This window comes from Varanus komodoensis, unplaced genomic scaffold (genome assembly GCF_004798865.1).
Source record: "Varanus komodoensis strain SLA01 unplaced genomic scaffold, ASM479886v1 scaffold15, whole genome shotgun sequence".
NCBI lineage: Eukaryota > Metazoa > Chordata > Lepidosauria > Squamata > Varanidae > Varanus > Varanus komodoensis.
The window spans coordinates 19,279,664-19,304,080 of NW_025335440.1; the positions used below are offsets into that span (position 1 = coordinate 19,279,664).

A 24,417-nucleotide genomic window follows, 5' to 3' on the forward strand; every position below is an offset into this window, starting at 1 on the left:
GGCGCGCAACAGGGAGCGAGAGATAACGCCAGCCTGTTAATAATTGCGCGCTGGAGGTGAGAGCGCGCGACTCCCGAGGAGTGGGGACCTGACGAGCAGAGGAGTAGCGAGCCTATTCCTTGAGCTGCGCCCGGTGGGCATCACTGATCAGCGCGCGGAGAGGGATGAGGATAAGCAGGGAGGGAAAGAGAAGGTGGCGATCAATGGTAACAAAGCGCCCAACTGGGCACCATGAACCGCGGGCAAGGGAAGCCCAGTTGGCAGGCGTGCCCGTGACGAGACTGCTGGCACCTGCAGGTAGCGGGGCTACCTGACATCTCCGAGCGCTGCCCCGCAGCGCGTTGGACGCAGGCAGCGCTGCTGCGCTGAGCATTCCGCCAATCCGGCTCGGAAGATGCGGCGTGTGCGCTGCCCACCTCAGAGTGAAGGAGGAAAGGGCGTGACGCCCAGATGGCGTTGGCCCCCTCCCCGGCCGCGCCAAGGGTGCGTGCCGGGAGCGTGGGTGGCAGAGCGGGCGCTGAGTTCCCCTCCCTCCGTGGAGGTGCAGTGCTCGCCCGCCTCCGCCTTACGCCCCGCCGGCTTCGCCAGGCTTTACCTGGCGCGTCGAGACTTTCCCCTCTTTTGGGGCGCACCGATGGAGAAGGCGGAGGCGGAGAGGCGCCTCTTGTTGCCGGCGCGCTCCTGCCGCCCTCCTCCTCCGTCGGTCCGTCCCTCCTCCTCGCGCGGCCCCCCACCCCTTCTCCGCTTTCCCCCGCCCCCCACCCCCCGGGTGAATTTCGGGGCGCTCCGGTTTGCTCTGTTTGTTGTTTGTTGATCCTTCCTCCGGGGAGGTGGGGAGGGGCGGGGCGGGGAGGGGACTTGGGCTTCGGAGACGTCGGCGGCTCCGCTCTTATTGCCACTGAGTTGCGCTTCTCCTTCTCAGGCTGCGGGAAGGAGCCGCCCGGCCGCTTGGCGCTCCTGCTCCGTTCTCCCACCGCCACGACCACCACTAGGCTGGATTACCGCAGGCAGAGGCGGTGCCGCCTCGCTTAGCTGCCTGGGGACTGGCGAGCCCACCGCCCCTTAGCAGAACGCGCACCTCGACCCTCCCGGCGAGCAGATCTCGCTGCCAAGAAGGGGTCGCCGCGCCCCTCCTTCCGCGACGGGCGAGCCGATCGCGAGGTTAAGAGGGCAGGAGGGAGGGATGAAGTTGGGCAGAAAGTCGCCTCCTCCTCCTCGTTCACCAGCGCTTTCCCTTCTTTCCCCGCGCAACAGCCCGGCACCCGTCGCTCCGCGGTGAGCCCTTCCTTCTGCTGGAGAGTTTTGCAACCAACTGGGCTCAGAGAGCCGCACAGGATTTTCACAACCCCTCCTCCGCCGCGACTTCCTTGTTAGTTTTCCCAGCGTGTTTGTGTTTTGTTTTTTAAACGCCTGTTTGGAAATGGCAGGGGCAGTGACGCCTGGAAAGAGAACAAGTGTGGGAAAAGGCAGAGGAAACCGGAGCTAAATGACAGGATGCTGGAGACTTGAGGAGATACACACACGAAGCAGAGAAGCGCTTTGGTCACCGACGGAACTCTTGGTGCCGCCGCCGCCGCCGCCGGTTCTCCAGCTCCCGCTGCGCCGCAGCCCGGCCAGCTTTCTGATCTTTTTCACCGGCCCTACCAGAGGATTTTAGATCTAAGAGGAATTGTCTGCTGAGACGGGATACTGTCTTTCTTTAGTCTCTTTCATCAGTCCTTCCGTGCAGAGAAAGGAAGATGGACTGGGAACTCTTCCTGCACTGGGTAGCCTTCAGCGTGACGCTTGGCGGGGCTTTGAAGAGTGGTGAGTGACACACCGTAGCTTTCAGGTGCACCCAGGTAGCGGCAGGCAGAGCGTCCTTTACCTGGCTACTCCTTTACAGGTTAAGCCAGCCATGAAACGGGCTTTAGCCTGGGTGTCTCAGGCTTTGGGTAGAAGGAAACCTAAGTAAAACCAGTAAACAAGTTTAATAAGTAAAGCCCTGGATAGTCCCCCTGAGTTACGCCCATTCATCACAGGCTGTCTGTCATCTTCCCTACAATACCGAATGAGACAGGGCTGGTGGCTTTCACAAGATCAAGGTAGCCAATTATATTAATGCTTCCTCCCATTGGCAATTGCACAAGATTCTCCTTTTATTAAAAGGGACAGGTATTGAGCACTTCAAAGACAAGACTTTTTTTTGGAGGGAATGGAAGCTGAGAAAGATGAATGTGACCATCTAACTATGAACAGGCAGACACCTTTTTGCAGCTTTTCTCCTCATCTTTCTCTATACTGAAATAAAAGCTGAAAGGATACTTACTGTCTCAGTCTAGGGGATCTAAGGTGCTATTCACAGACAGCAGCTCTAAGAGAGGAATCGCCTTGCATTGACTTCGTATGTGGCTTGCAGGCAGCACTTTGATGGCTTCCATCCAGCTGCGATGGCATCAAAACATCTCCCTACATTATGCAGATTTTAAAGCAATTCTGACTCTGGGAAACACTGGCATTTAACTTGCACACATTAAAAATAAGTTCTTATGGGTTTTTCCTTCCTGGGGAATTTCCTGACCTATTATTATGAACTAATGACCAAATAATTTCCTTTACTCTGAGTAGGATTCCAACCAAAATAATTTAAAGAAGGGAGTAGCCTCCACTTAGGAGGCTTTATCATTTTAATAAGGTGCCACAAGTGAAGTCTTACAGGGAGGGATTTAGATCACACTTTATGATACAAATTAATCCTTTTCCAATACACATTAAGGAAGTTGGCATAAGAAACAAATTGTTCTTCTACTCTTTCTGGCTATCATGACCCAGAGTGGGCTGCTACTGGTGGTGAGGCAAAGGATCCATCATTCGTATATCATTCATAGAACGTCTCACCTAAGATCCCATTTGGCCTGATCTTTTTGAAGAGTGTATTTAACTAGACTGTGTCTTTCAGTCTGAAGTCTTTCTCTACAAGGATAACAGGATCATGCTGTATGTCTTCATCGATCCTTCCGTAGTGTTGAGTTAATGGGTATGAGTAAATAAGGAGGGAAGAACCAAAGACATAAAGTGGAATGAGATGTGCCAAATGCCTTTGTGCTATTACAAGTAATATTCTCTTAAGTGCATAGGAAGGGCTATGAGGAAGAAACTCCGAAGCTGTCACTCAGCCTGAGCAGTTAAAGGCATAATGTAATAGCCCCGATAGGGTTGCCTGTTGTGCTACTTGGCAGACTCACAGATGCCACATGTGCATCTGACCAGTACTCATGTCTTCTAAATTAATTCATTAACCTTATTTAAAATGAATGGCCCAAAGTTGTTAAAAACTGCTCCTCTTAATCAAGTGCAAGAGAGATTTCACAGAGCCAAGAAGTCTAGCAGCTCCCTGCAGTATCTTCTTGTAAGTTCCCTTTCCCAGGAGTTCCCAATGAAAGTGCTGTTGGTAGAGAGCCCACCTAAATGTCTCCTAGAGTGACTCTGTCAAGTGACTTGCAGGAGCGCTGGTTTATTTCACTCGTTTAACAGATGCCAAATTCTCCATGTTGTTTGGCTAGAACCAGAGTGGATTTAATGAGGCGGGATCATTTTTCCAAGTCTGCTGCACACGGCAAATCATGTGAGATTGTCTCTGAAACCACATGCAGGAGGCTTAAAGATGGGTATCACTGGCTGCAGATTTGAACTCTTGGTTGCATTGTCTTTTGTTCTTGGAGCAAAGAAACATGCTATGAAAACTGTCAAGGAAAAAATAAATAGTAGCTTATAACCAACCCAGAAATGATCATTCATGGGACAAAAAAAGACAACCTCATATTATGTACTATCTCAATTTCTTCTAATTTATGACAAATGTTTCCCATAATGACAGTAGTTTATGCATTTTTGATGTGCGCTTTATCTTTCATTTCCATTTGACCTGGTTTTCCTGTAATAAAATTCTGCACATTTAGAACTTCACATCAACGAGTAATACCATTTTCATTTCACAAGAATTCTATTAGATAGAGAATATCAACTTGCATATGCCATTACTGAGAAAATGTGATATATGTCAGTGTGTCATTTATTAATGCTTGCCCATTCGCTTGATGTTAGGAGAAATATTTGAGCAAAGTTTCATTGGAAGAAGCTGTATAGTAAGAAAGAAGTCTATAATCACAAAAAGTGGCAGTGCATTGAAACAATTGACCTTGGAGGCTGGATTACTTTACCTCTTTTTCATCATGCAAGGATTCTTTATAATTAACCCTAATACGGCTTGTGAGAGGAGCCACCAGATTACTTATACTTGGAGGGCTGCAGAACTTACTCCTCAGTTAGAAATAAAGATTGTTTTGTTTGACTAGGCTTTCTGATCAGCTCCTTTTATCTGGTCGCCAAGCAGGCTGGGTGGGTGTGGGGAACTTCCTCCAAGGAGCCAACCAGCTGCTTTGACACGTGTACTGTGTACTTTGTTCTTTGGTAGTCTGGTCCTGAAGAGCACAGATAACTGCAGATTGCTTAGATTTTAAGGTCTGATAAAACCAAAAGAAAAGATCACTTGTAAACAAGCAAGGGTCTCCAAAGACAAGCTCTGTCAAGTGACACAGACCAGGCCTATCATCGGAAAGCTAAGGACAGGGGTCAGGCAGCACAGCATTGCTCTTTGAGCCTCTCCCCATTGAAAACTTGTTACTTAATGACATTACAGTTTCCAGTAATAATTAAGTCTTTTGCAGATCCCTGTTAGACATTCCAAGCATCAACTGTTGGAATGCTGTAAAAGTAACAAAGGCCTTAAAGAAGTTTTCAAAGCTTGCCTGTTCTGATAGACTCTCTATTTCAAGTGATACAAAGAAGAGCTCCATGGAGCTGATAATAGGGTTCCATCTGTCACAGAAAGGTGCTTTAGTAAATTAAACACCAAAAAAGTCAAAGTTCGCAGAAATGAGTTATAGAAAGCAGAGACTGAAATGTTGAATTACATACTGTATGAATATCTGATTGATCAATGGAATAGTGTGACCTGAATAGGAAATATGTTTGTTTTTAATTGCAGATAAATGTGGTGATAATATAAAAATTGTAGAGCCTGGTTATCTCACCTCTCCTGGCTATCCTAATACTTATCATCCAAGCCAAAAATGTGAATGGCTGATTCAAGCTCCTCAACCATACCAGAGAATTATGATCAACTTCAATCCTCACTTTGATTTGGAGGACAGAGAGTGCAAGTAAGTGAGATGATCTGTTAAGGGAACCATAGTACCATCTAGTGGACAAAAATAACCTACCAGATCTTTGGGGGTGGGGTGGGATGGGAAGATAAAACAGCTGATGAGTACAAAACAATGCCTGTAAAGTGAATCCTCCAGAGATTTGAATCTGGACTAGATAAAATGCTTTTGTTAAAGTTACGAGATCAAGTGTATACTGCATTTCAGACAGCCTATACATTTTGAGATATAATCTTGTAATGCTACGTACTCTTTTACTAGAAACATGGATTCATCAGGAGCTATTTCCTCTGAAAATTTCCCTTCAGCCATTCAGTCATACTGAAGGGCTGGAATGTCTGTACAGGAGCAGCAGAGGAGAAATAAGCATTAAGTTCTGTAACTGGGGACCAGTAACTGTAAAAGTGGTTTAGAAAAGTCAGGGTGAGGAAAAAGAAGTCGCAGTGCATGAAGTTGTAGTTCTTTGATGAGATAGACTGCACATTCCTATGACATTATGATGGATTTTAAAGATTTAACAGCCGAGTATGTGCACTTTTTATTATGATAGTACAGTAAGTAGAAAAAAATACGTTTTCTCACAGAAGTTGTTCTTCACTTTAAGTTTCTGGTGCAGCTTGTAAAGAATTGCTATGTGCATTGGATTAGCAAGTATTTATTGGACAGAATGTGCTAAGTAAAGTGCTTGCCAATGCAGAATTCTGATTAAAATGTTCACAGACTAAAGTGCTACTGTCTTCTCATGGAGCACACGTTTCATGTGTCCAGTTAATTGTGTAAAAGTGACTCTCAGTGCAACTCATTCCTTACATACTACTTCAAGCAGAATGCTTGAGAACTCACATTCTCTCTGAGATAATAAATTCCAGTGGAAAATGTGTCTTTAAAGTCTGAGTGCTTTCATATTCCCCAGGTGAAGTACTACTGTGAGGGGACTGAGACATCTCAGTCCATGAATGTTTGAATTGAACTTTGTCATCTTCAAAAGAACCCTGTGATATAAGCGAAAAGTGTGCCCACTTTATAAACGAGGATAGAATGCAGTGATTTGTAAAAGTCTATGACTTTGTGTCTGAATGGGGGATTTGAGCTCAAATTAGAGCACCCTTGAGCCTTTTCTGCATGGCTTTCTCAAAGGACAATGAGTTGTGCTCTGCACCAGAAATCCTCCAAATGTTTTGGACTACAGTTTCCATTAGCCTCAACCAGCATGGCCAATGGCAAAGGGTTATGGGGGGGGGGGGTTCTCATCCAAAACATTTAAAGGATACGATGTTGCTCAAAATGAACTTTAATTCATTGGCAAAAATTCTGGAGACCCTAGATAACCTTCAGTGCACATGCTTATGGAGCCTTCCTCAATCTAGTGCTCTCCAGATGTTTTGGCCTTCAACTCCCATCTGCCCCAACAAACAAGGCCACTTGTTAGAATGCTGGGAGTCACAATCTAAAACCTCTGGAGAGCACCAGATCAGGCAAAGCTGGCCTGGGGTTCTTTTTATATTCATTCAAAGAATTCATTTGTGAAATATGGTTTGGGATACTTCAAAAAATTATTTCATTTCTGTACTACCCCACAGCTGAAATTCTATGGGCAGTTGGCAACAGTCCATGTTGCAGTGCCCCCTCAGATGTTTTAGATGATATATCACAACTGGCTATTCTAGCTGGGCTGATGGGAACTGTGATCCAAAACCTCTGGAGGCACCAGGTTGGGGAAGGCTGTTCTAGGACTACAGGAAATCTTTTCAAAGTTCCTACTTTACCTTGAGTCTGAGTAGTGAGTGAACCCAGAGAGATGGCCTTGCTGACCCATCTTTTTTTACTTTTAGAGGGGTATAAACTCTTAGTCCAAAAGTCTTCTGAGAGCAGTATAAAATGCCAGATTTATGGTCAGAAATGAGACCAATATTATATGTATTATGCTTCACATGTAGCTTTGGCATGATTTTTAACTTTGAATATAAACAGAGAGTAAGAAACAGGAATAATCCCTGATTATTGCTTCCAAAAGCAAGCCACCATCCTGTCCCTGTAAACATTGCAACTCTTCTAGCCTTCACGATTGCAGAGATGCTAAAAGAAGATGTTGAATATTGGGCTAAATATCTGTACAACAGGAGGACTAGGTCTGCTGCTGTTAAGCGTGCTCAGGATTGTCTCAGCTTCTTAAGGAGAGGTGTATAAGGTTTCATCATGTGAGAGTTAAGTTTGCTTGAAATATGTGTCAGGAAGGACTGGTGGGAAAGGGTGGTTGCTGGGGCCTGCTTTGGGTCTGAATCTGAATGGCTTTGTCCACAGCTCATAATGGCATATGGATTTACCAGTGGTTGTTTGAACAAAGTATCAAAGGTGTTTGGATCTGAATATCATCCTCTTTTGCATTTCAAAGAAATCCAAGGTACTTTAATACAAGTCTTTTCCTTGTCTCATATTCAGAAACAATGTTGCACACTAATATAACCCTAACATGATTATTCCAGAGTAATCTTTGGGGTGGTATATAATAGCCATTAGTTCAAAGTATGCAGAGTTGGAATACCCGAAAACCTTTATGGCTTGTCCTAGGTGTATTTTGCCTTTGGGCATAGCGTGTTTCCTCATTTCTGCAGAATGTTTGTTCCATTCAATTCAAGTCTTTGAAACTCACCTAATTAATGTCTTCTTTTTTGCCTCTCTAATTGGGCTGTTTTGTTGTCAGGCAGAGATGGAGTAATTTTATGAGCCGAATCTAGATAGACAGAACACTTTAAATTGGCCTTTCTTTGAATGACTTAAATGCTTCCTGTGTTATTTTGTGTCCTCTTTTAAATCCAGATTCTTTGACATCCACACCATGACCATTAAATCCAGGGAGACTTGTGCCAAACCCTTAGGAGCACATTTGTAGACAAATTTATTTCTTCATAGTAAACTTTCAAAACTCTATTAGGTCTCAAGGCTCCTTGCTCTCTTAAGAAAGTCATATTCCTTTCACCAAATCTTGGGTGGTGAAGTAGCAGATTAATGTACCAGTCAAAATGTCATGAGAGTTTTAATGTTAAGCAACCTAGGATTTCCTAATACTAGATTTTCAGTTTATTATCACAGCTGCATGGATAATGGATAGAAGTCTACAGTCCAGCCAGTTAGTGTTTTAATTTTTAAAAATATAGAACTTTAAATGAATAAATTTTATCTGAAGGTAGAAATGAGACAAAACATGTGTATGTTTAAGTAGAAAACATCTGACATTAATCACTTCCAACTGTATTGGAAGAGCTTAACGTCATTCCATTGAGATTAAAATGCCTCTGCCCTTCAAGTTTTACCCTTAATAATAAAGAGCTATGAGGACATTGGGCTGGATCCAGACTGTGTGATCTAGTGAAATCAACGCAACAGGTCAATGGGACTCATACACATGTGGTTCAAGAGGAGAAACCATGTTGCATTTTGAAAACAAATTTTCAGAACATTTGTTCACCCAAGCTTTCCTAGACACGCTCTGCTTTATTCTGGTCTTTGTTTTTATCAGTTTATATTGCTTATATATTGTATTATATGTGCAACCTAATGTGAGCCATCAGAGAGTTCATTATACCAAGCACTATACATTTATTTATTTACAGCATGTATATACCACTCTACATCTAAACAGATTCTGGAATGGTGAACAATAAATTAAAAAGATAATGAAAGTGAAACACTACATTAAAAAAACAACAATGGCTGGTCAGCTAAGCAAGGTTTCCTGAAATAAGGATGTTTTTAGGAGGCACAGGAAACAATGCAAAGCTATGCCTCCTTGGCCTCCAGAGGCAGGTAGTTCCAGAGGAATGGAGCCATCATCCTGAAGGGTCTTTTTCCGGTGGACTCCAGTGGGGCCATAAGTCCATGTGGAAACACCAGGAGCATGCTATCTGATGACCTTTGACCAGGCAGCTGGATGAGGGAGAGGGTGCCCTCTCTGTGGCTCCTAGCACTACTGGCTTTTCTTACATTTTTACCCTGGTCCCAGATCATTTGGTTTTTATAAACTAGTACCAGAAGCTTAAACCTGGTCCAGCTAGTGCAGTTTCCTCAGCAAAGGGTTGGACGCTGAAAAAGGGCAGCTCCTGACAACAGCCAAGCTGCTACATTCTTTACTAGTTCTAGCTTCTAAACCACCCTTAAGGGCAGTCCTACACACAGTACATTGCCGTAACCTAGTATTGACTAGATAAATTAACTATGACTTGTACCATTGATTTCAGCAGGTCTTTCCTAAGTATGCCTAAGTCTGGGCCCAGCCCATTGAAAAATGATTGTGATTTTGGTGTTGAAACTGGCTAGAAGTAGCTCCAAATTGTAGGAGCCCATGGACCCACATCTGCCTAGTCGGATAAATGCAGTAGCATGCCAGGCCTGAAGAGGTCAAGCTTTTGTTTTAAAGTTTTAATCTTGTCCATGGTGGTTGTCTTCATCCTCTGGAGATGGGCTTTCTGGTAGAACACACTGTGCGTGCAGAAGGTCCCCACGTGGAACCCTGGAGAGCCATTGCTTGAGTTTGTGCCAATAATATGAGTCTGCTGCTGCTGCTGTTGTTGTTTCCGCCCAACAAGACCTTGATCTACATAGCAGAATGTTTGGCTGGTATTGTTGTTAGTCCCTAGTTTGTGCTGGCACCCAAGAGTTTTACCCTTCCCAACACAATGATAATTAAAAAGTGGGAATTTGGTATTTTAAACAGGTAGTAGTAGGAGGAAGAAAATCCTTTCTATTGCAGCATCTCTACCCTTAGTTCTTTTATCATATACCTGTGTTGCATGCTTCCATAGAAGGGAGACGGGCAGACTGTGGCAGCATGCACACGTTCCTCTTTAAGCCATTTCCATAAAAGCATCTGGAAGAGATGTCTACAAATGCTAGTATCGGCCTTTCAGCCTGAGACTTCCTGGGCCAAGGAGACCAGTGGCAGAAGCTCCAGCAGAAACTGACCATAGAGGCAGAGCAGCTCATTTGGGCAGGACCTTGGGAACAGGCTATTCACCTCTACCATACCAGTGAACAAAACTTTTACAGTACTGATGACTTCCCTGGAAATTGAAGTGAGGCATGATTAGATGATAGGAACATGGAAATCTGATTTATATGGACTCCATCTAGTCCATAGTTTCTGGCAATGACTGGCAGGGTATTTTCCAACCATACCGGAAGATGTTGGAATTGAACCAAAGATCTTCTACATGCCAAGCATGGGTTTTACATGTCTTCCCTAAGAGATAGTGATCCCCCCACCCCAAATCTCAATGATGTTCCATGTCTGTATTAATTTTTCAGTTTTAGGAATGCTTGCAGAAGTGAAATCTAGAATTTCCAATTCCAAATCCAGCCATTTTTCCCCATTGTTATGTTTACTATTGCTCTTGGAGCCTTGCTGGGGAAAAGCATGCTAAATTTGAACAGGAAGGGAATCCATGGCAGAATTAATGTGGAAATAAATTGTTTAAGGGCTCTGTCTTTTAACGACAACTTTCCCTCTGTTTGCATTAGAAGCATGAAATAAACAGACTTGGGTTTTGCTTTGCAACCTATAATTCCATCCTAAAATTCATTCAGAATTCAACTTTTTGAATGGACTGTGTTTCAGGCAAGCAAAGCAAGCTTCAGTTTCTCCTTTATGATAGTAAGACAAAGAAGTCAAGTCCCCTTAGACCAAGGGCAGGTAACCTGGTATCCTCCAGACTATGGGAATTACAAATTCTGTCATCTGTTGGTCATGCTGATTGGGAATTATGGGAAATGTAGTCCAAAAACTCTGGCAGGGAACAACAAAATGCATCAACTCTGTTTTTGACTAGGAGAATTATTCCAGCCTAAACCCAATGAAGTATAAAACAAGATGGTGAATCAAAACTTCTATAATTTGTAGGTGAACAGAACTCAGAATAAATTTTGGATGCACTAATCTTGCAGGGATCATAAATGTATTGTGAATCCCAGTTTTTCCTTAGCTGATGGATGTTTTCTGTGGGGAGGTATCTAATGGCCCTGTGAGGTACTGCATCATGTAATTCTCATACTGATGAGTGAGGGATTTATCTTTCATCATTTGAAAGAATAAAGCCATAATCACAATCAATTGCTCATATTATTTAAAAAAATAAAGACAGAATCCAAGATCTACTCTGGAAGTAGTTGTAATCAATGGAGTATGGGAGATAACATGCTCAAAACCTAAAGTATCATATATTATAATAAAGCTTTTAAAAATAACAACACTTTTCATTAATAATAACTCTACCATTTTGAACAATAGCTGGGATTGCATGCTACTTTAAGTGGAATGAATCCAAAATTCAAGATCTTCTTGCAAAAAGACGAATGTGATGTGCCTAGTGATTATTGTGCATATTGCAAACACATTTATTATTAATAGTTCATCTTTGTGAAGAGAGAGAATATAGTTAAAAATGAATGGAGGAAAAGATGAAATGTAGCCTTATTTCCTATTTTTTTCACGTATGTTGCCTGTAGCAAATGTTCTCAGGGTGAAGTTCTACATACGCTCTCATTTGTTTGCTCTAATGTCCTACTGTGTACATGTAGTCTTGTAAAACTTTATATCTGGATAATAAACAAGAATGCCACTGATTCACAGTGCTTTGAATTTATGGAACTTTTCCGGTTTCCCAGCAATGCAAAGTATCAGCATGATAATTTATAATGGCTTGTGACAAATGCTGCTGAGCAAAGAGGTGTGTGGTTACATTCAGATCAGATGTCGTCAGCATGGGAGCAATAAAAATTTCACAGATACTAGGTTAAAACATTAAGAAAATGAACATGCAGTTTCAGAAGACCAGATTTTGGAAAGCTGAACAGCCAACTAGAGAAAGCCAACTAGTTGTTTCCTTCCTAGTAAATGATTGACTCAGTTTCCAGAGTTAAACAGTATTGCTTTACAGGACTTGCACAGGCACAATGCCACAGAAGTTGTCATTACTTGGTTTGTTTAAATGTCCATAATTTAGATATGCAAAGAGCAGTATCATCTTTGTTTGACAATTACAGAGTGTGTATGTTCTGTTGTCAGATCACTTCAAACAAAAAATTCACTCAGATTTGGCAACATTGAAAGTGTAGAAGGAAGTGCTTGATAGTTAATTGTTCTTCAAATTGGTTTTAACAGGGATTAGTTACATGGCTTGGATTAAAGCTGTACAAGGATTGCTATCAATTACAGTTCTTCAGTTTTTTAAAAAACAGCTATTACAAAATATGTTTGTTGACATAGAAGTAGATGAATTAAAATAAAAAACAGATGCTGCAGTTTTAACTGTTAACAAGAAATCCACTCTCTTTCTTATCATGAAAAAATGTGGATAGCAGAATTCTGCTGTAAACCAATCTACAGTTCATCAAGTAAGGAAGATTTTCAGACATAGAGGAACCAGCCTTAGATCAGTCCAAATTGATTTTTTAAAATATATTTTTGGTGGAGGCAATTTCTTGAGGAAAAAAGAAAGTGCTGTTAAAAACCTGTTTTATATGACTTATGACATATTCACTAATTCAAGACCAAGCTTCTTGGTCATACTGGTGTATTGAGAAAATGGGCTGAAGGGATCCAGGCAGAGTTTGGCATATGGTGAAAGTAATTCTAGAATTTGTTTCAGCACCATGCTGAATGCATGGTTCAATTTACTTACTTTCCCATCCAAACTCATTTTCATCTGCTTCAGCAAATGTGTGTCTGTATGGTGATGCAACAGATGTGCAGAATACATGTGGCTTGGAACAGAAGACCATGATACAATGAGAAAACTAGGGAAGCTGAATAATATAGGGAGACCATGTGTCTTCTTGTCCAAAAACCAGTCCTCTGAAGGACTGCCAGGAGACCAGCTTCTCTTTGAAGGTATCTTCTCATTGAAGGGCCGTCCTCTCTGATTCCAGTTTATAAATAAAGAAATGCTGTCCATCGGCAGTTACCACCTGAACAGCAGACTGAAGAGAAAGGCACGAAGGTCACCTGGTCGCGCGTGCACGCGCTCGCTCTCTCTCTCGTGCGCTCTCTCTCTCTCTCTCTCTCTCTCTCTCTCTCTCTCTCTCTCTCACACACACACACACACACACACACACACACACACGGCACTACTGTGAGATCTACTGCATTTATATGTAAATTATACTTATGATTCAGCACTGCATTTCCTCTTTTCTGGTGATTCCTAAGCAGCCACCTGACTTGCCTACTGAGATAACAAAGGCCTCAACCCTGTAAAAACCTTGCATCTTGTGAGCCGCACAGGATACCAGAGCAGAGAGCATAAATATTGGTTAAGGCTAAGTTCCTCCACCTCTCATTTTACAAATTAAATCCGGGCTGTACATTTAGCTCTTTTCAGTACATTGTTGGAATGGGACCAACTCATCAGGCAATCTGTATTATGTTGTCTAGCTGCCCTGTCCTTGCCATTTATTTACCACTACTCCAATTTATATGTCGTACACAAAATGTAATTAATGCCAGTCAACTTGTTTCTTAAAAAATAGGTCCTGTCAAACAAACCTGATTTCATGTTTTGATGAGATTAAAGTTTGCCTGATGATGGTAACAGAGTTGATCTAATTTCTTTTGACTTCTGCTCCATAAGATATATAGGTATGTTGCTATTGTTAATGGTTTCAAGATAAATAATTTTTAAAGAGACCTTCCATCCTCTGTTGGATGCAATTTCTCATTCCGGGCTTCTACACATATGACAGCAATGTGGATGGGGGAATGACTCTCATCAGATGCTGCATTTTGTATGAATATCATTCTAACTTATCTCATGATTCTCATGACTTTATCATTATAAGAATAATTTATTTCTTAAACTGTTAAATATTCATGATTTTGCAACAAAACTGCATTTGCTTTTTGAAAGTGCAGAGCCAGATTTGTAATTAGGTGACTGAGGGCAGGTTGCAGATCATTTTTAAGATCACCTTTGTGTTTCAAGAACCACAGACATGCATCTGGTTGGGACCAGGGAGAGGGACTTCTGATTAGCCGATCCCAGTTCCTGGAGCTCCCTTTGAATGGAAGCCTGCCTTGTTACATCTTTAATGGCCTTCTCCTGCTTTGGCAAGGCCTTCTTTTTAGAAAGGCCTGTGTTACAACCTTAGTAGCTTTGAGAACTGAATCAAACAGCAGCTCACTCATTCAGTGCAGCACCTGGACTCTTTCAGGTTAGACATGCCTCACATGGCTGCATTAAACAAATGAGTGAGCCACCTTTCACCCCTTACCAGTTCCCTGCTGTAGCAGCTGTTTAGTGTGGGGAGCAGGGAGATGCCTTTGCTACTGCTGTGCCTAGTAAGTCAAGCAGGAGTTCCTTGCATGGGCAAGGGAGCTAAGGGACTGTACCCAGGGCTTCCCCCAGAACCTGAAATACATTTCTCAATGATCAGAGTTATCCCTACAAGACTGTATGTAGCATGCAGTACTTACCTTCACATTCTCTGGAACCTGATTCAAAAAATACATTTGCCAGAATCAGGTGCGTCCTACAAGTGGTAGCTAGTGGCATGGAAATGTCTCATGACAAATGCTGGAATGGTATTATTGTCATGGTGGAATGCAGCAGTTCATTCCAAGACAGGCTGCAGTATGTTTGTGAATGTTTGCAATGCATTATTGTTGAGTAATCACTTCTAAGTGCCACTCCTTTGGATTAGAAGTAAGAGCTCCCAGGCGAAGGGTGTGCTTTTTAGGCAAGGGGATGCTTCTCATTTCAGATATTACACATTGCCCACGACTTGATCAATCAAGGACTATGCTTTGTGGGCTGACTTTCTAGCAAAGAGGCACAGAGAATGAGCAAAACAATAATTCATATTCATAAAACTTTATGCAACATTATCTAGATTCTATGTCCAGGGCTTAATTATGTCTACAGCACATGTATGTGTTACCTTACAGACATACTTTATAGTCATATTTAGATACTTGTGTCCATGTACCCTGCTTCTAACCTGTATGCGTGTTCATTTGAAGTTTGAACTATACATATGAACAGTGTCTGTGCCAGGGGAGAACAAACCATGGCTATAGCTTAATTATAGCTGTTATTATCCTTGACTTTTGGACATGCTGAGCTGATGGAAGTTAGACTCAACAACATCTGAAGGACCCCAATTCCCTACCTCACCTTTATGAGGAAAGAGCTTGAAAAAACAAAGTTAGTTGCATACAGTGTTAAACACATAGACTCCGTTCTAGCCCTCAGAGAAGATGTTTGCAGCAGAGGCAAATATTCGCCATGCATGCATGTTCCCCTTCTCACCCATTGTTTCTTGAAGGGCTTGTGTCTTTATTTTCCCGGATATATTATGCTGAAAATTTCATATCCCACAAGATACTCAAAGAAGAGGAGATTTTGGTGGATCATTAAACAGAGCATAAAAGATTCACACTTGTTTCCTAGGACTCAAGCTTGCCTTTTGCAGACAAGAGGTTCTAAAGATAGTTCAGGGTAATTTTCATATGCCTTTGAGAGCAAGACTGAGTTAAAAGAAATTGGGAATTATATTGTGCTCCTCATTACTGGCTTCAGCAAGTACTCTTTTGTGGAGCATCCAGGCTTTAGACTGCTGTGAATAGCCTCCATTGTCAAGTGGCTGGAGTGGCTTTTTGCCGAGTCTCCTTGTCTACACTGAGCTTCTGCTAGGAAAGGTGTTAAGTCCAATTACAGCTCAGTGCGGACCCTTAGCAGCACTGGGCAGGTACACTATCTCCTTTCATTTATTATAAATGAATGAGCCAAAGACTGTTTTAATATAGCAGTAGTAATACTATAGTAATGAATTTAATATAATCCCCAAACCACTTAAAACTAGCATACTTGCAGAGTCTCATTGATTTCAGCAGGCCTAAATGCAACTACATTGGCAATAAAAGATGTACATTGTATATGTAATGAAAGTAAAAATGCAGTTGTTTATATTAATGTATTTCCCTGTAATCAATGGAGCTGGAGGGAAGTTTGATGTTGAATTGGTATAAGGAGAAACTTTCCATCAAAAGTCCTGATGTTTATAATGTAGACCACACAAGGCCTGGTGTGAACAAGGATGCCAGGATCAGTTGTTAAAAGGCAGAACAAAAGGTCAGGGTCTCTCTTTCTAAACAGAAATATATAGTAATTTGACTCCTTCCTCTCATATGATTACACTTCTTGGTGTTGATTTAATTTAAACAACCTTTTCCTGCATATGTTAAAAAAGATGTGTTTGCCCAAACTGTAACTTGTTGCAGTCTATCTCTGCTAATGATTACAAGGGCCCAGCCCATAACATCTGGACCCAGAAATAATTTATTCGATGAAGTTGTTAATGTATGAACTTTGTTATATTCCTATTTTTTCTGTCTCTCTCTGTGTATAAGTATGAAATATAGTATGTACAACAACAAGCAGAGAGCGTGCATGGTACATATGTACAGAAATGTGCATATATCAGTTTCTGTAAGTGTTCCACAAGTAAATCTAGTAATTAAGCTATAATAGCCATCTTAGGGCTGATAATTGGGTATAAGAAAGAACACAATACAGGATTAGTGTTCAGATCATGTTCCAAATGCTTCTTAATTGGGTGTTTGTAATCAATCCTGATTGCAGGAGGTTGAGATTTGGCAGACAAAAAGAATAAAATAAGTATTTTCCATATTATTCCCCTGCTTAGTTTACTTGGATGTAATATTTAGGTCAGGATCCATGGGCATAAAATCAATCAACTTACTTTGACAGCACAGGAATGCTACAAAAGAAGATAAGAGGTTATTATAACCTAAAGCTATTCATTTGAAGCTTTAAATGCCATATTCCTCAGAGCTTGCTCAAACAAATGAGCTGAACTCATGCAAAATCTTACAAAGTATTTTCCAAACTTCAAATTTCAACATGAATTTTGTACTTTTCTGCTCCAGCCTAGTTTACAATGAGTCCAATGGTTGTTCTTGATTGAGTACACAGTAATGATTAGCTCTCACTGTTAAATAACATCACTTCTTAAATAAAATAATGATTCAAGGAAAATGCTAAGTGCATTTCTGGTAGCATGGGAACAAATATCTGGTGACTATATAAAGAGAAGTATGGACCAAACCTTTGAATGGATGCAGCAGCTCAGAGCTGACCTAGATATTTCATTTATCCTTACCATGGCCATTTTCCCAGTTTTCATGGTGTATTGTCTCACTGGCAGGGTTCATATGTCATGACAAACAACCCATGCTGTTTCCACAACAGATGCTTGCTCAGCCTTACTCTTCAGATGAACAAGTACTTTCCTGGGCAGTGAGGTTTCCATGCTCCCTGCTCAGTCCTCATATTCTCACCATGCATTGTGGCAGCCCCCAAATGTGAGCTCTCCTTCCTTGCTGTATTGTTCCCATAGAATGCAGCAGCCTTGTCCTGGTTGGTCTACTGAGGTCTTGAGGCAAGTTCTCCCTCTTACCCTTCCCAAATATGCCTGCAACTCTGCAATGCTTCCTAGTCATTCCAGCTACCAAAATAATTCTTATAACCTAAAGCTATTCATACGATCTTATCAAATCATAATACTTTTGCAGCAGAGCTTTTGAATACTCTAGACTGACAAAAACAGAAGAATTAAAGGAAGACCAAAGATGAGATGGATTGACTCCATAAAGGAAGCCATCACCTTGAATTTACAAGAGCTGAATAAAGTTGTCATAGATAGGGCATTCTGGAGACTTTTCATACATGTTGTTAGTCACAAAGTCGCATCTGACCCCATGGACAACATTCCTCCAGGCCTTCCTGTCCTCCACCATCCCTCGGAGTCCACTTAAGCTCACACCAACTGCTTCAGTGACTCCATCTAGCCACCTCGTTCTCTGCTGTCCCCTTCTTCTTTTGCCATCAGTTGTTCCCAGCATCAGGGTCTTCTCCAGTGAGTCCGTCCTTCTCATTAGGTGGCCAAAGTATTTGAGTTTCATCCTCTTGCCTTCTAAAGAGCAGTCAGGGTTGATCTCCTCTAAGACTGATTGGTTTGATCTTGCAGTCCAAGGGACTCGCAGGAGTCTTCCCCAGCATACATAGGGTTACCATAAGTCAGTGAAGACATGACAGCACATAACAACAACATTGCTAAAATGGAGATCCTGGGCCCAGATGACCTGACAAGTCATGGAAAAGCCTGGAAGCCTTAGAACAGGCCATTGCGTCTCTTCATGGTTTCAGATAACTAAAGTTACCATGCAGAAATGTCATGACTGTATCTGGATAATATAATGGGCCATAGTGTGAATTTGGAGCTGGAAAGTGAATCCTTTCTGCACCAAAAACTGCAGTCGACATGGAGTGAGGCACAGGGAAACTGTTCAGGGGAATCTTTGAGAGATTAAGCTGATCCCATGGCAAATGGAACATCTAGGTCCAGTTGGCATGTCACGAAAACTCAGAGGCTTTTAAAAGACTGGTTTGTTGTGATTGTGCTGGCTCATGTTGTCTGGTCTCTGGTAGTCTACAAGTGCAAGTGGGACATTTCAACCCAGAGACATTTCACCTGTTCTGGACTGTCTACTGGCTTTGCTGTAAAGGGACTGCACTATAAATATACAATGAAACACATTTGTCAAACGGACTCTAATGGCATGTTTCCAATCCCACATTTAGACTATCCTCTACTCCCAGACATTTGACAGTATACAGTGCAATTTTGCATGTTAAAGTTTTTCTCTAAGCTGAGTTCTCATGACACAATGAGCCACACATTGCAGCAAGCTTCACAAGAGTGCTTTAAGCCACCCTGACCAGTGCTAGAATGCATTGTAGGTATGGTCCTCCTTTCTCCTCTGGGTATTCCAGGGGACCTCTGGGAAAGACTATGTTTCCTCCCACTTCAAGTGGGAGAACAGTGGAGTAGAAATTGCTGCTGCTGTCTCTTGAGGAAGTGGCAGGAATCTTAGCTGCCCGGTGCAGCACTGGGCCAGAAAGATAAGCACATGCATTAGCTTCGTGTATTTCTTCACTATTGTAAAATACTGTAAACCCTGTGTTACTTTAGCTCAGGACCATTCACTATGGTTTGAGCACAGTCCACTGTAAGTTTCCTGTCTAAGTTTTGAACTAGATGGGAGTTGTTCTGCATTGGAGGAAATATTAAATCTGGTAGAATAAAACAAGAGTTATGAGAAGAAGTAAATAAGAGTTAAAGTTAACATCAACGTCACATCCCTTGCCTATTTGGACTCAGATTAATCACACCATGAAATGTTTCTGGTATCATCACCAGCTCTCATGACATTGAACTAGTAGAGAAGATGGAATGCCTCTGTCAAAGTGCCTGAGCTTAAGAAAGTGCTGTGAATTATGTATGGAAAGCAAGATATGCAAAGGTAATGCTTTAGATAAAAGCTCTCCCGATTCAAAATCATCTCCATTTTTTTTTAAAGAGAGTCACAAAATTTCTTTGCACAGCAGGCACATCTTCCAACTGCTGAGTGTTTTTTAACATTCACACAAAGCCCTTGGGAACTCTGTGTCACAACCCTACAAACTTATATCAATTTGTATATTCATATCTGGGCTGAAATCCAAGATGTCTTTACATATACTATAGCCATTGACACAGGGTGTTCTCTTACTAAACAGGCTGCCAGATGCATGAAGTAAATGTGTATTTTTACATCTATAAGTATTTGCTAAAGCCAAAATAAAAGTCTTAGATTGCAGTGAGAGAGGAATAGCTGTATTTAGAATGCTTATATAATGCAAACCTATACACACAGTGAATCCAAACAGTTGCTTAGAAGCTCCTCCATATGAGTTGTTACACCAGCAAATTGGTGGTCAGAATTGGACACTGCAGCCACTACAAGAACATAATGGCCCATTTTACTGAAAGTGTGGCATGTTGCTAAGCATTCCAGCTTGACCCTGACAACCCTGGCTTATAAGCCACCGTGGCTTATCATGTTGTGTGAATGCAGTCAGAGTGACCATGCTTTGTTTTGCTCTGCTTTTGATGACATAGGCAATTATGCCAGTTCTGAACATCCATTAGCTGGTGCAACAACCCATAATAAGGAATACCTGTTGGCAGTAGAAGAGCTTGTGTAAGCCGTCCAGAGACTTTTAGTATTGGGACAGCATATAAAAACTTTACATAAATGAATCACCATTGAAGCATTATATTTCCCATGCCAACTAACAAAATGGCTACAGCAGAGGCAGCACTGGGAATAACTGATTATATACATCAATTTAAAGTCCTTTCAGTTGACCAGCCATCCAAATGAAGAATTCTTAGACTACAATCCTAAGTGAATGTCCTTTGAAGTAAATCCTACAGGAATCAATAGGACTTATATCTCTGTAGACATGTCTAGTGATGTGCCGCATGCTGTTTAATTAAATGAATGTTGATCAATTAGTTAATTGATTAATTGCTTACATCTTCACAAATTTCCTTATTAATAAAAACATTGTTGTGATTAAGAAAGAATAGTTTCTGTGCTTTTGGATCAAGGGTGTTGAACTGCTTCTGGTCCAAGGGAGAAGACCTTGGCAGCCATGTTCCATTGGTGGGCATAGGCCAAAGAAAAAGGCTTGGGTCATTTTAGATTAAAGCCCATATACTGTTCAATATGAAGCCTCATAAAAGGCGTTCCAAACTTTTATAATGGAGAAAAATGTGATAAAGCTGGGAAAGCACTAAGCAATCCCTTTTTGGGGAAGGAGGTGATCCAGGTAGGGGTATGTGCCTGTCTAGGGAACCCCAGGGGGCCAAAATGGAAATCTGGGTGGGCTACCTTTGGCTCATAGGCCTGAGAACCAAAAGATGCATCCCTAGGACACAGCAAAAATTATCTTATCAAAGACATTACTTCTATATTATTATCACATTACATTTCTGCACCACTTGTAGCTGCAGCTTTCTGGGTGGTTCACAGCATTTAGGTTACCCATCCAAGTTTTCAACCAGGCCTGAATCTGATTCTTTCCCAAGATTAGGCAAGATCAGGCTCTTCAGGCTATATGCATGAGTAGTAGCAGTGCTCATCTTAAAAATGCTTGCTGCCCGTGTTTTTATAAGTATTTCTATAATCATAATAGGCTCTTTCATTCTAATCAAAAATAGGAAGCTGTGCTTGGTCTGTTTCTCTCAGTATGGTGGCTAAAGTGATAGAGTGGGAGGAAATCTTGGTTCAAATCCCTACTCAGCCATTGGGTGATCTAGAGCCAACTGCTGTTAACCTAACCCATTTCATAGGGTTGCTGTGAGGATAAAGTGAGGGGTGAGAAACGTGAACTTCTTAGAGGAAAGGCAGAATATGAGGGTAAAAATAAATAATGTAGACGAGTAAGATTAACTGGCACAATTGTTTCACCTGATGTCGAGGAGGGCTGGCAACCTGACTGTAATAAGATGTAACTTCAGCACCCCCTCTATTGTAAGTAAAACTACAAGATGGGAGCAACACCCTGTCAGGATCACCCCTAATTGGTGAGGTTTCAAGCAGAATGGGTAGAAAGTTCTGAACAATCAAAAATGAAATAGAAACCCTCTGCACAACAGACATGTGCTACTTATGAAAAGACTCTATAAAAGGCTCGGTTCTAACTGAAAGCCGAACAGCAAATGTCATCCATTTACAAGTAATTTCAAGTGCACACTTATTGTCTGTATGAAAGTAGTCCGTTCTGCATTAACGAAGTGTTCCCCCAGGGAGCCGTGAACCGAACAGCAGTGACACAGTAATGGCTCTGTGGAGGGGGCTGAGATCACTTTAAAGCCATCTTGGGCAGTTTGAACTTGTAGACCTGTTACTTTTTTGAGTGGGGGGATGCCTCTGGCTGGAAGTATGTGGCACATGGCTTCTTTCCACTTTGTGGTTTCTTTTGTTTTAATGACATGTCTGGTTTTGCTTTGCTTTGCATTTGTTTGTATTGTCACGAGGGTTTACACCATTTATTTATTTATTATTTTACTAAGTGAGCAGCAGTTGGATCTGCTCAAGTATCAGCTTTTGACCTCCTCAGAGCAGCTATAAAGGATGTTATATTGCCCACCCCCTGCTTACATACACATTTCCTCTATGTTTTGTGTCTTAAGCTCTTTGTTCTCCATGTTTTTAAGTTCCCTCTAAACTGAACTGAAAGCTACTATTAAAAATGAATGTCGGTGAAGAAAATAGGGGAAAAGACAAAAAAAAGTGCAGAGAATGGTTCTGCACAGGAGGGCTGACAGCCAAACTGCATTGGATGAAATATAGCATACATGGCTAACTTTCTTCTGCAAAATAAAAATGCATTGCCTTTCCATTAAAAAAAGCTCATTGAATGAAGTGTGTGTGTTTAATCACCTCCTGGATTTGGTGCATGTAAGTTTATCTCGGAGGTGGAGGAGAACATGGAAGGCCATTTTGTCACATGGTTTCAAAAAGTTTCTCAATAAGTTTATGTTCTTATACTCATGGAAGATTCAGGGTTATTTATGATGCTCAGAGCCAACAGCATGGAGAAGAGAGGGAAGAACAGAGCTGCAAGCCCATTACTGTGGGAAAAAATATAGGGCTAACCTGTATATTATCACTGAAGATACCTACATAAACTTACTTCCCTATATTTGAATCAATGCTCAGATACTCTAAGCACTTGTGAGATCTGCTGGAGCAATTCAGAAGCCATGCTAGAACAGAGTATTTTGAACAATGAGCTACAACTTCAGAACATAGAAACATAGAAAACAGAGCGAGTCAGAAGGGGCCTCCCGTGCCATCTAGTCTGACCTGTGGCCACATGTGTGGCCTTGTTCAGGAAAATGTAGGATATGTAGTTTGAGAGCTGTATGTCTCCCTAACTATAGTTCTATTGTCCTAGTGCTATTTAATCCCTGCAAAAATTAAGAGAAATTATGCTTTGGTCCTTACCCAAAGGACACAAACTTAGAAGTAACCACAGGCAGCCATGGATCCTGGTTGATTATTGTGTTTATTTTTCAAATTCATATGTTACATTTTAAATTGTTGTTACATGCCATCAAGTTGTCTTGCTGGTGATTCTGTGAAGGATGACTGCTCTCCAGAATGTCCCATCCATGACAGCCCTGCTCAGCTCCTGAAAATTAAAGGCTGTGGGTTCCTTTATGGAGCCAATCAATTTCATATTTGGTCTTCCCTTTCTTCCACCTTTGACAGTCCCTAGCATGGTTGACTTCTCCAGTGAGTCTTGCCTTCTCATGATGTGTCCAAAGTGTGACAGTCTTAGTTTTGTCATTTTTGCTTTTAGGGAAAGTCCTGGCTTGATTTGATCTATGTCCCACTTGTTCATCTTTCTGGTCCAGGGTATCTGAAAGCTCTCCTTCAGTACCATGTTTTGAACACATCCATTTTCTTCCTGGCAGCTTTCTTCAATGTTCAGTTTTCACACCCATACATAGTAATCAGAAATACAATAGTCTGGATTATCTTGTCTTGGTCTCCAATAAATTTCCTTACACTTGATTATCATTTCTAGTTCCTTCATTGCTGCACTTTGAAGTTCTAGTCGTCTTTGAATTTCTTGACTACAATCTCCCTTTGAATTGATGACTGAACCTAAGTATGCAAAAGGCTGGAGCAGCTAATACCCCTAAACTAAAGGTTATAAACCAGAGCCTACAAAGCCCCTATGCAGGACGTAGCTGCAACACATGAGCAGCTTCTGAAAGAACTCCATTGCAAGAGAAGGGCCCTTTGCAGCCAATGGCTCCTTCTCTCAGAGAGTCCTGCTGGCTTGCCTCTCGAGACAACAGAATACATCCTTTAGACCCCAAAGTTCAGTACAGAAGGTCAACATTTATGTTTGCATCTGAGAACTTTCAGAGCATGAGTTATTCCCATAGAAAAAGAAATGCATAACCTAAACTGAGCTGCAAAAGATTTTAAAGATTTTGGCATATTTAACAAACTAGTGGTATTGTCTTAGTTAATGCCTGTAGCAAAAAACAAAAAAACAAAAACAAAAACATTGAGCATCTTAGAATATGATCTATGTAGGTCTACTTCAGGAAAGACATGATTTTAGTTGAAACTTGATAGATGTGAACAAATTGGTAAAACAACCTTGTGCCTGAACACACAACTCTTGTCCTCCTCCCTTTACAATAAATAGTAGTTGCTAAACTTGCATGTTAAACTTTTAAAAATAAATGTAATGCAGCTGTTTAGCTGCCTCTTCTATAAATAATCCAA

General features: G+C 41.5%; 1 protein-coding gene across 2 annotated transcripts in view; it reads left to right on the forward strand.

Annotated features, from left to right (window-relative positions):
* Positions 1-910: 910 nt before the first annotated feature.
* NRP1 (neuropilin 1) overlaps positions 911-24,417 on the forward strand; it is a 152,959-nt gene continuing 129,452 nt past the window's right edge. For both annotated transcript variants that reach the window (XM_044424948.1, XM_044424949.1), the window contains exons 1-2: positions 911-1,806; positions 5,027-5,201. In XM_044424948.1, the coding sequence (XP_044280883.1) occupies positions 1,740-1,806; positions 5,027-5,201 (242 nt within the window). In that variant the 5' untranslated portion in view covers positions 911-1,739. The remainder of the gene's footprint in view (positions 1,807-5,026; positions 5,202-24,417) is intronic.